Source organism: Catharus ustulatus, chromosome 2 (assembly GCF_009819885.2).
Source record: "Catharus ustulatus isolate bCatUst1 chromosome 2, bCatUst1.pri.v2, whole genome shotgun sequence".
NCBI lineage: Eukaryota > Metazoa > Chordata > Aves > Passeriformes > Turdidae > Catharus > Catharus ustulatus.
Genome location: NC_046222.1, coordinates 26,027,181 through 26,042,921, shown reverse-complemented (window position 1 = coordinate 26,042,921; position 15,741 = coordinate 26,027,181). Strand labels below are relative to the sequence as shown.

The 15,741-nt window shown below is 40.3% G+C and overlaps 1 protein-coding gene across 2 annotated transcripts in view; it reads right to left on the bottom strand.

Moving 5' to 3' along the window:
• Positions 1-15,741, bottom strand: part of SLC22A15 (solute carrier family 22 member 15) — a 40,482-nt gene that overhangs the window by 14,215 nt on the left and 10,526 nt on the right. For both annotated transcript variants that reach the window (XR_004417169.1, XM_033053274.1), the window contains exons 2-7: positions 10,809-11,021; positions 7,682-7,814; positions 6,480-6,644; positions 4,209-4,338; positions 1,656-1,871; positions 176-316 (exon numbers count right to left, since the gene is read on the bottom strand). Coding sequence is in view for 1 of the 2 variants with exons in the window: in XM_033053274.1 (XP_032909165.1) it covers positions 176-316; positions 1,656-1,871; positions 4,209-4,338; positions 6,480-6,644; positions 7,682-7,814; positions 10,809-11,021 (998 nt within the window). In the remaining variant the exon portion in view is untranslated. The remainder of the gene's footprint in view (positions 1-175; positions 317-1,655; positions 1,872-4,208; positions 4,339-6,479; positions 6,645-7,681; positions 7,815-10,808; positions 11,022-15,741) is intronic.

Sequence of the window (15,741 nt, the reverse complement as noted above, 5' to 3'; positions counted from 1 at the left end):
CGACTGAAAACAAGCTAAACTGCGATGTGAAATAGAGATAAAACAATGACACTTTCACTTTCAAGTAGGAAGCCCCACACTACAGATACAAGCTAGGAGATGTGATAGACAGAAAACCCATCTTTGAGAAAAGTTGTAAAGAAATCTTGAATGGGTTAATGAATTCCATACTTACCACTTTTGGTTAATCAAGTAAATACAGATTGGGTACGCTGGGATTTCTATCAAGCCTGACAGGGCTAAATTGGCATAAATACTTCCGCCTAAATCACCCACATTAAGGGTAAGACCGTAGTAAACTAAGCTGCACACAAACCTGCAAAAGACAGGAGGGGAAAAAAAAGTGAAATCAGAGCTGACACTTCGCCTGTCAAACTGAAGCACTGGTCTGGCACAATACACTATAAACTATATTTAGTATTTCAGCAGACAGGTCTAAAATGTTTCTATGTAAGGATATGATGCCCCCCAAGGCAAATAAACAATTTTGTCTCAGCCAAGAGCCAATTCCTGACTTACTACTGAGTAAAACTTAAGACTACACTTACAAACAGTGTGCAAAAAGTTAAGTATGAAATTAAAATACCATCATGGCTATATTTCTTAACTTCAGGAATGTCTTTGTCCCTTTTGTTTTTATCAGGTTACACTTTCATCCACAGTTTTTCCAATTGTGTATAAACCAAGTTTCTCAAGCAGTTTAAACAACACTTCAACCTGCTTTTAATTTCTACACCCTGGTCCAGATTTATTCATTCATTCTCCAACTCTGTTCAACTTTTCTTTTGCAACCTTTTGTTAACCCCTGTAAAGGGAATTGTCTTTACAGAGAGGAAAGAAACTGGTCACTAATTCATTTTGCAGCAAATCAACAATTGTCATTTAAGGAACAGAACAAACAATTTACTCTGCAGTAAGCACTTGGAAAAGCAACACAAAAACAGCTCAGTGCTGTATGCTGACAAAAACATTTATTTTATTCTTAACTAACACATCTTTCCCAAATAAACACATTACAAAAGCAACTATATGAGCAGTAATGCCCAAGGACCTGCATACCATGTCACACATGCTTTTTTAAGAAGCAGTGAAAGACCTCAGGGCTAGTGAGATATTTGAAAAAAACCACGCACTTTTGGAGTTAAATTTCTGCTAGTGACTAGAGGCAGCATCACAGGTTCCTGCTCCTCACTATAGCAACAGCCAGAACTTCCTCTTAAGAACTGTTACTTTATGATGCCTATTCATTAAACAAGGTAGGCCACCCACCTGGCAATGGGCTCCTTACACACAAAACAAGGAGTAATCCATGTGAATAGATACTGACAGCTCTGGGTCTAAGAGGAGGACATTGTGACTAATCTCAGCAGCCTTGTGGATCAGAACTGAAGGGGTAGTTCTCAACTGTTTTGAGACTCCAAACACAAGATAGAAATGTAGAGATAAAACACTTCAGAACTGGACTGCAAAAATGGCTTTGTGCTGGATACGCACTAAGGAAATACTGTAATAGATACTTAAATACCATAAAGAATCCTTTTTAGGTACAGCGTCCCTAATAATCTGTAGGACAAGGGAATTCTCAGCACCATATTCTCTGAAAGACTTAAAGAGGTCCCAGTAGCACAGCTGGGCCTACAAAGTATTTCCAGTACCAGGTGAACATCATGATCAAGGTGCGTCCCAGAAGAATCCTGTATCGGAAGAGGTCCAGAAAGCTGCCAGCCTCTCTGGAGCAACTTTTTGCTGGGAGTTTTAATGAAAAAGTGCATTTCTGCTTGCAGTTCCTCTTTGCAATGAGGTGGAGGGCATCTTCTGCCTCATTCAGACGGCCCTGGGAATAGAGCCAGCGGGGGGACTCAGGAATGAATCTGAAACACACACACACATGCACGCAGCTTTAGGGATTTTCTTCTCTATGAGGCTGGACTCTTCTAAAGGAATAAGGCTGAAATGCACTTCAGTATAATAAAGAGTTCTCAAACAACCTTTCAGGTATAAAATTCACTTACTGAGACACAAAGTATGTTAAAAGGAAATGTAAGCCATACATAATTTAGATACCAAGAAATTACACTGAGTGTATACATATATATATATATACATAGAAAGAACAACATTACAAGTTACAGTATGATTAGGATCCCATCTTCGGAGAATTCAGAATTAAGGAGGCACACAAGTAACACAGAATGCTTTTGTATGGCCCACTAGTTCAATTTCTCATTTTCCACAAGACCAACTTCCATTTCCCATTCCTCAGCTTTTTGACAAATTCTTTCCTGTAGACAAGAAGGCAGAAACTGTGCAAAGGTCATGCTCCTCACATGCACTGTTCACTTGAAAGACCTGTAACTCCAACATTGTCTACTACACAAATTCTCTATTATTTTCAGGCTTCCAGAACTAATTTAAAATTTAGTCTTTTGCCAGAAGCTTTATAAGATTTTTGCCTCAGATAAAAAATTATATTTTCCCTCTGTTGTGGGTTGGCGAGGTTTAGAAATTTTTCCCATTATTATGTTAAGCTAGCCGGGATGGCTCTCCGATTAGCCGTTAAGAGCTGAAGACAAAGGAATAGCTGAAGCAACCTGATGGCTCCATTAGGGAAAGGTGGAGTCCTGCTTTTGTTTTTCGGTAAGTAGGAGGACACTCGGGGTAGGAGAACTCTTACAGCTCGCCGGCCGAACTCGAGGAGAGAGGTTCCTTTCTCCGCGGTTGGGATCAGGCTTCTTGGATTCGGACTGCTAAAGTTTCCTGCTTCCTCTGAACAACTGGGAACTGGGACGCCCACGGTGAGCAGAGTTCCTTCCTCACCCTTTCTTCCACCTGGGGCGGTAAGGCCACCTTGCCCCCCTGCTCCTGCAGTAGCCGCGACTGGGAGACCGCCTGCCCTGCTCCATCGGAGAGCCATTGGTGACTGAAAAAAGGGACTGGGACTGAATTCCGTTCTGTTCTGTCACTGTTTTTTTTTTTCTTTCCTATAGCTGATGCTGGTTTTGTTTGTCTTATAAATATATCAGTAAAGAACTGTTATTCCCAACCTATACCTTTTTTTGTGCCTGAGAGTTCCTGAATTTCCTTTTCCTGGTAATACTGTCCCTTTAAACCGGGACACCCTCTAAGTTTAAAATAATGTGATTCTGTTTTCACCAAAAAAAGAGCTTAGAAAGGAACATATTTTCTTCCTCGGGATAAAAAAATCTGATAGCGTTTTCTCCATTGAGTAATTTTTAAGCAATGTGGCAGGGAGGTAGTGTTAAATTCGGAATTTAAAAAAAGCTCCTTTTCTTACAAGAAAGATAGGTTTCTGAGCACAGTTCTGAAGTCACAAGCATAACTCACTTTAAAAAGTTGTACCCATAAATCTGAAAGTTAATTTTCTTTTCCAAGGGTCCCTATCACCACAAGGTTTTGAAATACCCAGAGTCATCTCTGCCTTTCACCTCATGCACAGCCTGAGTTGTGATGCTTCCTTTGAAAGAGTGTGTGGATTTTTTGAGGAGCAAAGGCTTTCTTCAAAGAGTTACTGAAGTGAAATAGAGGTTGGAAAGGAAAAGACCTCTAATTTAAACAGCAGCTAAAGTAATTTCACTTTTTAGTTATTGAAATTTAGATATCAGAAAACATGTAAGAAAAGAAGACCACACTGCATCACAGAGCTTTCAGTGCTGAAATTCACAAAGATCCTATTATCTCCAAAAAAAAGCACATTTGAAAAATTCCAGGGAGTTGCCCATTTTTTCTTTTGCATGTCACTTTTAAGACTGGACAGGCAAGCAATTTTGATGCTGTTCTTTCTGCATAAACATAAGAGAAGCACCATGATATCACATAAATATGAAATCATTCCTGTATCTTTTAACATGTATTTATAGTGCCTCGTAGCACACCAGTTTAGGTCATCTACATACACCTAAAGAACAGGATATGCTTCTCTACCACCCTAGAGACTGCTCCCATCTACAGTAATACTGCACATACAGTACATTGTAGATTTACAGGCTCAAATATTGCAGCACTCTTATTTGAAGAAATCACAGATCATGTGGGAGGGAGGGTGTATACAAGTTGAGAGAAATACCTTATTTACATCATTTCATGCCATCCTAAAAAGCCAACTTGACTTAGTAGTTTGGGTACTTGGTTTGTTTGATTTTTTTTTTTGACATCTTTCTTTATGGAACTTGGTTTGAAAAACAACTTACAGAGAGAGGAAAAAGATGACGGCTCCTTCCAGATTAACCACAACAGCCAGAGTCCTCCAGGAACGAATGAAATACCCTAATAAAGCGAACTGGGCAATTCCCACAGCAAAGAACAAGCCACCAATAGAACCTAACATACAATTAAAAACATAACAAAACATTATCTCTTCTGTAAGAAACATTAATAAATCTTGACAAATGGGATCAGACAAGAACTAACTTTTTGTAAGCAAAAATTCATTCAGCAATTCAGGCAGAACCACAGCTCTTTGACCAAAGAACACCCTGTCCTTCATTCATGAAGAGCATAAGTATTACATCTAATTGCAAAGATCAACAAAAGCCACAAAAACCGTCTACTACATCCTCCACACCCAACAAAGCCCTTTGAACAATGAAGTCTTCTAATTCCAAGTGCAAGTATGTGTATGTATGTAGCATAAGTATGCACCTTTCTGTGTGTAAAAATAAATACTACAAAACATTGAAAAACTAGTAGTTTTAGGAATATGCAGTATTCATTTGTAACTCCCATGATTTGTGAGACACCTATTTTAAAACAGTCTCAGTATAGCCACCATTTCTTGGGCTTTGTAAATCAGGTCCTGGAGCTGCAGCAGTACAATTTACAAACACTTCTCAAGCACAGGTCCAACACTAGCAATCAGGACAGTTAAGGGGGTCTGTATTGTCTAAATTCTCAGGGTAATTACGACATAGGACAACTTTTAAAATAACATATAAGCAACAGTTTTCTCATCCTCCTATGATATAAAAACACTTTTGATTTCTTTTTAACAACTGCCAGGAAGTTTCCTTCTTTCCAGGAAGGAAATACAGTAATTTCACGAATACAAGCCGCACCAATTTGACTAAGATTTTGCTCCTAAACCGGAAATGCGGCTAATAATCAGGAGCGGCTAATACAACCTCAGAAGTGCCTGCCAGAGTGCTGAGCCGAGCTGCTGCAAAGTCGGCATTTTGCGATTGTTACAAATCGCTACTTTGTTGCACCGCGGGTGGAGCCTGGCTGCCTGCAGGGAGCACGGGGGGCGGGGAGAGAGGCGGGAGAGCTCTCTTTCCTCCTCTGCCACAGCCCAGGGGAGAGACGGGGGGGGCCCCGGCGCCGCCATTGCTGCAGCTCGGGGAGGAGAGGGGGGACCCGGGCCGCCCCTACCGGGGCCCGGGGAGGAGAGGGGGGACCCGGGCCGCCCCTACCGCGGCCCGGGGAGGGGGGGGGAAGCCCGCGCCGCCATTGCCGCGGCCCGGGGAGGAGAGGGGGGACCCGGGCCGCCCCTACCGGGGCCCGGGGAGGAGAGGGGGGACCCGGGCCGCCCCTACCGCGGCCCGGGGAGGGGGGGAGAAGCCCGCGCCGCCATTGCTGCGGCCCGGGGAGGGGGGGAGAAGCCCGCGCCGCCATTGCTGTGGCCCGGGGAGCCGACGGGAGCCCCGCGCAGCCATTGCCGCGGCTCGGGGAGCCGACGGGGTGCTTTGTCCCCGCCCGCCGCCGCCGCGGCAGGAGCGGGGAAACTCCGTCCCTGCCTGCCGCCGGCGCCACGGGCGCGGGAAAGCTCCGTCCCCCCCCGCCGCCGCTGCCGTAGGAGCGGGGGAAGCTCCGTCCCTGCCTGCCACCGCGGGGCAGCGCCGACCCGGGGTGACCGAGCCCAGTGGCAGCGGCGGCCGGCCCCGAGCTGCAGCACCGTGCTGGCCCACCTGGCCCCGTCAGCGGCCCCTAGCGGGCCGAGCCTGCACAGCCTTAGCTCAGCCAGTAAACCCCGCCCTCCCGCCGTTCTGTTACTAATTGCACGCGGGTCCTCGCTGCGAACGACAGAGCGGCTTATATTCGTGTGCGGCTTATCTATGGACAAAAACCAAAATATTTGCCAACACCCAGAGATGCGGCTTATAATCAGTGCGGCTTGTATTCGTGAATTTACTGTAATTTATATTTAGCACATGAACACTTGTCTCTGTTTGGCAGAGTCCAACATTCTGATTAATAAAGCTCAGTTATGACAAACCTTGGATGAATATTTAGCAGGTATCATTCATGGGAGATGTCTCAGCTGGATCTTTGTCAACTTGAGTGATGCAGAGATCTGAATAACCCCCACGTAATCTATCCTGCTTTCCTAAGGTCCATATGAAACAAGCAGATTTCAAAGACTGTGATCACAGATATGCTCAACTGCAGCTAAATTTGCAACTGCTTTGTGTGCCTCAAGTGGTGTGTGAGATTGAAATCTATGAATTCTAATAAAGGCAGTTTACCTGCTAATGCCCAGTAGGCTGTACCCACACACTCATTCAGTAGAACAAAGGCTACCAGTGACATCCCACCATTCATCATCCCTACCAAGAATCGGCAAATGACGAAGAATTCATACGAGGGTGAGAATCCGTTTGCAACGGCAAACAAGATGTCAAGTGCAAAACCTGTAAAATAAGGTATAAAGGTTCATTTTAGAAGGGTACTTAAAGAAACAGAAGCATTTAACTGGTATCTTTACTTGATGCCCACTGGCATCTGTCCTAAGCCATCACCATCAACACTACCACTACAAGTTTGAAAAGAAATTTAAATACCTAGAGCCAGTATCAAAAAGAAGGGGACACAGAAGGAGTGGTTTTTTTCATATATAGTTTGCAGTTTGAACCTTTAAATTCAGTTCATAGCAGACAATTTTTTAATACACTCAGAACCATTGTCTGACTCCTGTCAAAGATGGCTTTATATTTATCTCTGATACAAAAGCCACAGGTTAAATATATGACCAAATACCTCGCCTCATTTTTAGACAGCAGTGTATAGAAACCAGAGAAGAGAAACAATGCTGGGGACAATACATGGTGGATCTGCATGCAGACCACCTTTATGCGTTTTCAACAAGTGCTGTTCCTTAAAAGAAAAACAAAAAGCATAAAACATTTCTTTAAACTCTACACGCTCATCCATTGATACACAACTTTATACATACACAAAACATGCAGTTCCAAATGTTTTTTGATCTAGGGATAGCTAGAAAGCTTATGAGCTTCAAAACAGTATGAGGATCACAAATACATAAAAATTAAATCATGCAGACAGGGGATAAAAGGTGCCACAAATTTCTAACAGGTTAGACAGGTAAGAATGCTGTTACAAAACTACTAAAAATACCAAATATTAAAAATACTAAAAATTGCAATTTGCAGAGATCCCACAAGCATAACATTGCATGAGTGAAAGCCTTTATGGCCTGACTCACAAACCCAAAACACCTTGCAGAAATTCAAATGGTGACTGAACAGTGAAATATTAATTTATTGTCTCAACTTCTATGGCACAAGTATATTGAAATACCAAAACAAACAAACAAAAGCACAGCATATGATTAACAGCTGTGCATCAAGCTCTCAGCAGAAACTGGACCGTTGCCACTGATCTTCAAAGACATGACATCTTCATGTCATTCCTTTTGTTTAGGGGTTACCTGTGAGATAGACTTTCTTCCTCCCGAAGCGATCAGACAGCTGGCCAAAGGAGATGGCTCCAACAAACACACCACTGAAGTAGAAAGAACTGGCAGCACTGACTTTGTATGATGCATTGCCAATTAAAAACCACTGGATGGAGGGGGAAGACAAAAACAGAAACAATAAACCAGCAAAAAGGCAAATTAATCAGAATCCAAACAGTTCACCAACAGCTAATAGTTGGATGGGTTGTTACATATTTTAAAGAAGATCAAACTCTTCATAAATCTCCAAAGCACCATATTCAGTAAATCACAAGTTCCCACTGTTGCCTCCCAAACTCACTGTGGAATACTAACAATTGCAGTTCTCCCAAATCAAATGTAGTCTTTGATTTTGAAATTAAAAACAGATTCCCCACAATACTCTAATTATTTTGCAGTTTTCTCCCACTTTCCCTTTTTCTGCCTTCTTTCACATAAAGCTATTAACCTAAATAGACTCAGTTCCTCCTACTGACTTGTGTGACTGCAGTGTGTAGAACATACATTGTGAAAAAATATTTGTGGTTTATATCTGAAGATACTCCTGCACATGCTTCTCTTGATAAACTGTCTTGTCCCCAAGCAATACTCTGGTAACATTAGACAGGTTACTAAGGTTTTCTGCACACACTCGGCTCTTTTAGTGTACTTCATCATTTCCAGCTCTTTTCAATTCCAAATACAAAGCTTATCTTGAAATGTTTGATTCTTACAGACTTTATGTCTCAAGTTGAACCTGACAAAATTCTGACAGAAATGCACAATGAAAATATGCCATGCTCTCAATGTTCAAAAGTTATTTCCTTTCGCATTCTAAATACTTCACATCTTCTGTTCTTTTCTTTTTCTATTCCTCTTGCACCTTGAGATAATATTTCCTTTTAGTGACAACCAACTTTTACTCCTGTGCTGGTAAGCTGGTGATTATGTCATTATCGTTGCAATAACTCTCTAATCTTCTCCTCAATCTCCTCTTCCTTTACCAAAATCTCATTAAATATCCTTTCTAGCAAAGCTTGTATTGTTTCAAAGCTCAGTTATAAACTACTTCAGCAGGAGAATAGAGCCACATAACTAAACCTCACAAAGATTAGGATGCTAACAAAACATCATTCATAAGCTCCAAGAAAATAACTTGTTTACTTTCTCTACCTGCTTAATTTTGAATTGTTACTTTAACAGGGAGGTGATTAACGATAATAGTAGCAAGTGTGCCCTTAAAGTGCTAAGACTGGCAAAATCCAACTGGAACTAACCACATGACCATAAATCAGCTCTGAAGCTTCTGCAGACATCAAAAACAATTCACAGAAAAACACATTTGTAAAATAACTGAATATGAGATTAATTTTATCCTAAATAACATGGTCAGTTTGTTTTATAATAGTTACAAGAATTATGTCCTAACTTTTGGTATAAAAATTTTAAAAGCTGCCAACATGAAAGTTGCTGACATGAGATGCTTTCTGAATCATTCAGTGATCAAGGGATAATTTGGTTGCAAAGCAAAATCTGTTCTCAGTGTCTTAGCCCTTTAGAGATCTCAAGGCTTTTCTCTTCTACATAAAAACATGCTACATATATGCTTATTCACAAATCAAGTTTTTTACATCAGAATATTTTTCAGTGTAAATTTGTAATGGTCATGTTAGCAGTGATGCCAAAAGGTTAAGCACTTGACACAGCCTCTTTAAATGTAGGGAAAAAACATCTTTATCATCAATCATGAAATTAGATTAATAGTGGGGACATATTCTCCAGGTATGTATGTTCTTACTCAAAATGTTTGTGCTTAGCACGTAACGTCCAAATATACCAAACATTCAGCCAATAAATTAATAAAAACTATTTTAATAGAGGGAAACAGAAGAGGTAAGAAGATTTTATTCAAATGGGCCTCTACTGAAACACACGCTAAAGAATTAGAAAGTGGAATCTACACAGGTTGCCGTGGGGTTGGGGTTTTTTGTTTGTTTTGGTTGGGGAGTGTTTTTAGGGTTTTTATTGCTCAATCAGGTTTTGATTTTTACCAGCACTACTTATTTATGAAACCAAAATGTATAAAATCTGTGTTATATGCTAGGTTTTACAAGGACGTCTGACTTGTCAAGTTTAAGAGAGTAAAAGATTTTTGGGCAAGTTAAAAAAAAACAACCAAAAAAGAAATTTAAATAATGCTTAAGAAATCCACTATCCATTAAAATTTTAATTTAAATTATAGCAGAAGTATTTATATCCTCTTTATTGTCAGAATAAGAAGCAATGCCTTTTGTACACAATGGCTTGGTACTACTCCAAAGTTGGCCATTTTTATTAATATGCTCCTAACCAATAAACTCCTTTACAGGAGTAATTTAGACAGCATTAATACCTCTGGACAATAGCCATGAATTATCAAGTGGCACTACACTTGACTCTACAGTTCTACTCTACATTCAGGCCTTGTAACCAATGCACTCAGGGCTCTTGTAAAGAACAATTTGACATTAACAGATACTGACAGACCCAGGAAGGGCAGGCGCTGCACACATCAGTGCAGTCTGGAGTCATTCCTATAGGGACTGTGGGTAGACCATGAAAGAAATCAGTTTAAAAACACAGAGCCATGCCAATGAAACCAAAGCTTCATTGTTGCTTTGTCCATCTGACACACCACTGCCCATATTCTTGTATTTGGAGTTGCAAAGACTGCAGGAGCCACTTCCTCCAGAGCTTGCTAATTACATGATGGACACTCTACATGAACTGGAGCTCAGCAAGGGGATGGCCAGAAAGAGCTCAGAGTCCATAAAGGATTTTGAGCAAATTTGGAAAATGAATGTCAGCTCAAATGTGGAACCAGGTTGCAGGATGCAATATGTAACCTCCACAGAAACGGTGGGTGGAGCAGAATTTGGTCAAGATCTGCATAGATATATAAAGCTAGCTCAGTAAAGACAGGAGTACATTACCTGTGCTGTAACAGGAGGTAGCACATTTCATTTACTAATCAAAACATGCACTAGTATGTAAGAAAAAAGTAGTACAAGGAGACCTCCAAATCCATCTCAGTAAGATTTACTACTTACACATGAGGTTGCAAAACACATTTCAGACTTACCTCAGAGACTATGGATGTAAAGCTGCTGCTGAAGTGTATGTGTTTATGCACCTCGCTGCCATTGGCAGTTAGAAGCCACTCTCCAAAAGCTTTCTGCTCGCTCACTGAATAGTTGCCATGGCTCTGATTAGCTGAGAGCCCTTGGAGATCCCAGTGGTAGGGAGGTGTTGCACCCACCAATGCGATGAGGATGGCTTCAGTGGCTACATAGAGCTGGTGTGAAAGGCAAAAACCATCAGAGATGCTCAGCTTGAATCCAAGCAATGTCTCCTCCACAGCCAGATCGAATCAGTATTAAAAATATCCTTATTTTTATATTCGCCTTCTACCACTATGACATGTCACGTCTATATGACATTTTGTCTACATGACATGTCTACTATCATTTGGTAGCCCCTCTCTACCAAACAGCACACACTGAAGAACCACAGCTTTAACAAAGTGGTTCTTGCATTTTTTATGCATCGGATATTTAAGAGAAAAGAAGTTCCCCTCTTAACACCTTTCCCTCAATCAGAGATGGCCCCAAACTTACACCCATAGCAGGGACACATGATGGATGGAGGAGGAGTTACTAGACGTATTAAGGAGAAGAAAACCCCTATTCTTTAATGTAAGTATACTACTCTTATATCCTCTCCTTCCACCTGTGTTGTTCACTCCTCCAATTTGGTATTTGGACCAGACCTCCTCCTCAGTTTCAGATCTAATCTTTCCAAGTTTTGACAAAATTAGTTCTTTGCTGGTTTTCTACCTTCTGTTGGACCTGTTTTACTCTCAGAGACAACCAAGTGAATACACACATGCATTTTTTATATACCTACATATTTACAAATAGGCACAAGGTCTAAACAGCAATGAACAACTGCTTTTATTTAGGAAAGAATAAATAAAACTGCTGGAAATCTGGACATTTCAAGCCTGGTCTAGAGCTATATTGCTGCTACTTGCTCAGAAGAACAATGTTACAGGTACGGCTTTAAAACTCCATGGTTTGAGACCTGTTTGAACATAGAAGTGGCACAAATCCTGCAAGTGAAGATGGATCATAAAGTCTTCAGAGAGACAAAAGGCATTGCTAGTTACAACCCCACACACTCTCCAAATGAAACAGCTTCATCTCAAGCCCTCACTGAAGAACTGTAACCAGCACAGTGATTCCTGACAAAACAAATGTCTTCCTCCATAAAAAACCCCTCGTTCATGCCTCCCCATTCTTCAGACACCACTTAGGTATCTCCTGAACAGCCCTTGCTCTGCTCCTAGCATCTCCTCTGCATGCTCTTGGGAAGAACATACCCACAGGAGGCGTGTTCTCTCAGAAGGCTAATTCACAAAGCTGGGAGAACCATAGCTACAAAAAAAGCAGCCTGAGGACCTCTGAATTCTGATGCAAGCAACACCAGATAATACTTCTCTGTTCTGTACAACAGCTGAGCAGCTGGAGTTATACCCAGATGTAAATAAGAATTATTACTAAATTAAAACAGAGCCTCAAGCTATTACCTGAAAGCAATTTTTCCCATCCGTTCCTCTTTGTAGTTTACATGATAAACTGCTACTTTAGTGGCAGGAGGTAAATATTTTTAAAAAATACTTCTCTTTCTGTTTTCCATTAAAATTATCAAACATCAGAAGTAGTTTTGAAAAATACAGTTATTATTTAAGCTAAAGAACTTCTAGATCAACAACATGAAAATTAAAAGAACTCATATTACCATATGAGAAGGCAATGCCTAAGATCACATGGGAAAAGAGGTTTTAAAAAGCTGAGTGGCAATGTTGCTAGGGATGTGTGGACACAGTACTCTCAAGAACAGCTTGAAATTACTGAGAGTTGAGAATTACAGGTGAATTGTGCTGTGTGGTGCATCTTTCTACTCTGACTCACTCAGACAATTATGTGTCAGGACTAAGTGATAACATCCTTGCTTTTGTTTTGCAAAATAATAGACATATTTTTGAAGTAGATCAAGAAACTAAATTCTCAAGGCATTTGGTTTCAAGAAGGAAAACATAACACTTTTCATTTTTGCACTAGGTACATTCAGCTACAGAAAACTGAATAGAAAAATAAGCGATTGCAGGCACATGGAGAAACACTACAGGGATTTTTCAATAAAAAACCCCGACAACCAGCCTTCTGCATGCTAGTGGGTGCAGCAACCAAGAATATCACAAAGATAGAAACACTTTCAATTGATTTGTGTAATCAGTAAACCATATGAAGGTGGCGATGTGTTTTGATATTATCAAATAGTATATACTCAAGTTCACTGAGTCACTGCTGACACAAAACTCTCCTTCCTAGTGAGCACCTGCCTTGTATTTTGGATAAGAGGTACAGTAAACCCCATTAATTTCATTGCAGAAACAAAAAGCCCACAAAACACCCTCTAAAATTCATTGATAATTCTGAAGGTCAGAAACATTTTCTAGAAGTGATTTTAAAAACATGATGAAGGGAACTCTAGGCTTAATTACAAAATAAAGTTTTCATTTAAATAAGATTTTAGTCAATGAATCTGAAGATTCCTCCCTTAAGAATTTGAAATGCTTACACTTAACAGTAACACAGTTGTGCAGACTGGTGAACAACATAAAACAGTAACAAATCAAATAGAAATAAAACAACTATATAAAATATAAAATGGCTACATTATATGCACTGTGGCAAACAAAGCCCTTCATTTTTCATTTGCTCTATAACCCAAGTCAGATATATGTCATTTAGTGTATATTTCCTGTTCCTAAAACATTTTAATTGGCTCTATAGGGATGTTAACAGTTCCCTAACAAATTCCCTGCATTGATCTGTATTAATGAAGATGAATACCAAGCACAGGGGGACAAGGAACCAGCTCCCAGTCACTGATGATGAGATACTTATATTCTGTTAGCTGAGATTTCTCCTGTTTGTTAATATTCTCTTTAGGTTAAAATTTTACAGTCTGTCTAAATTAGAAGCCTGGGGTGTAAGGGAATTTATTAAAAGGCAATGCCTTAAAAACCTGTAAACTTTCACACTCCCTGCTAAGTAGAAGGGATTTTAGTTAGCCAATTAAAGCTATTTCACTAGTAGATTTTGAAATTAACTTAAAATTAATATCAATAGAGGTGCCTGCCATGTCTTGACCAGCTTTCCGGATGTTCATTTTCATAATAAATTACATCCAAGAAAGATGTAGAATCTTCAATAAGACTAGCAAGAAAGGGGGAGAATGAATTTAAAGTTTCATTTGTGTATAGTGAAAATAAACACAAAAATAATTTAACAAACTCTTTTTAGACCTCATAATTTACCCATTATGAAACACAAATGAAAAAACAAAAGCAAGACTTCAATTCTAGGATGAGGAGCTGTCAACCTTTAGTCATCTCATCAGCAATTCCCAACTAGCCTGGTCGTTCTAGAAAAGTATCAGTTGAAGCATTCATTGCAGAACAAAATAATAAGTAAGACAGTAACTTCTGATCTTTCAAATACAGAAACATTAAAACTGTACCCTGAGGAAAGACAGAAATTAACAACTGAAGAAAAATAAAAGAACAATGAATAATCTTGCTGTGGCAGAAGCTTTTGACAAAGAGATGGCTACAGTTCAGGATTAGAGCAATTTCTTCTGAATCCATGACAAGCAGCTGAAAAGCTGGAGGGCAACCTAATTTTTGAAAACCTGATGATCTCATCTGCTCCAAGTCATCTCCAAAGGGTGATTTGGCTCTAAATTCATGGTTTTTTTCCTCAGTAACTCTTATATAGAAAAACCCTACAATGTCTTCTTGCAGCAAAATTACTATTTACTGCTGACAACGTATTGCTCTATGAAAGTGCCCTTCTCTTCCTGGTGGCACAGCAGGAGGGAGAACATCATAAGACAGAAGGAAAAGCTGTTGCAGTTAAAGCCAAGAACCACCATGAGTAGAAGAAAATTACATCTCAGTTACTTACCAAGTCCAGACCCACTCTGACAGGAAATACTTCCCAAGTAGAATGTAACCATTGTTCATAATTACGTGTTACTTATTGAGGACAGAGCAGACACATACTTTGAAATAGGGATTCTGCAGAGAAACAGGGAAAACCTACACAGTTTAGAGTTTTTAAGCCTGAAACTGCCGGCCTCCAGAATCCACAGAAAAAAATCCTAAGTCTGTCCAAAACCTTACATAACTTCATTCTAGAAAATCTTTAATATCAACAATGAAGAAAAACACTGCACAGCAGTCCACAACTCTTAGAGCCTTGCCTCCTACAGGTTTGTGGAAATGCCTCTCTAGCTTCCCCCTCCTGTTCCAAATATCCAAACACACACCTCTCACCTCTGTTTCATGCCCAGTGTTATTTTGTGGGCAGTGGCAGCAGCACGGGTTTGTTGCTCCTGCTCAGCCTGGGGTGCCCATGGGTCAGGTAACTGTGCCATTCATAGATAAGGGCTGCTTTACTTTCCCCAGGTAAACACTGGAATCTGAAGAGCAAATACCTTCACTATACAAGCTTTCTGCAGCATCTGTCCAAGTGACCCCTGTATACACGCCTTTGTCAGACACGGCCATGAGAACACAGCACCCTCACTCACAGCACATGTTGACAGGTCTCTGAACATGAATAATGAAGTTGGATGTATTATTTTTCCGGCTTTAAAAACACAAGGCAAAAAGAAAGCTCACAGACTGGTAAGTTAAAGAACCAAGGCAACACACATGAACCAAAATTGCAAAAACCACTATTAATACTGCCTCTGCTTCAACAGGAATATTCAAGGAAGCCAAACTACATTAAGGTGCAATCAAGTGCCACAACTCCTCAGCCAAATACCAGCTACATAGTTTAGCTCATATCACATCAAAAGTGTCACACCACTCTTCTTCTGAGAAAAAGGACTTAGAAAAGAAAAAAGCAAATACAGTAATTTCATGATTACAAGCCGCA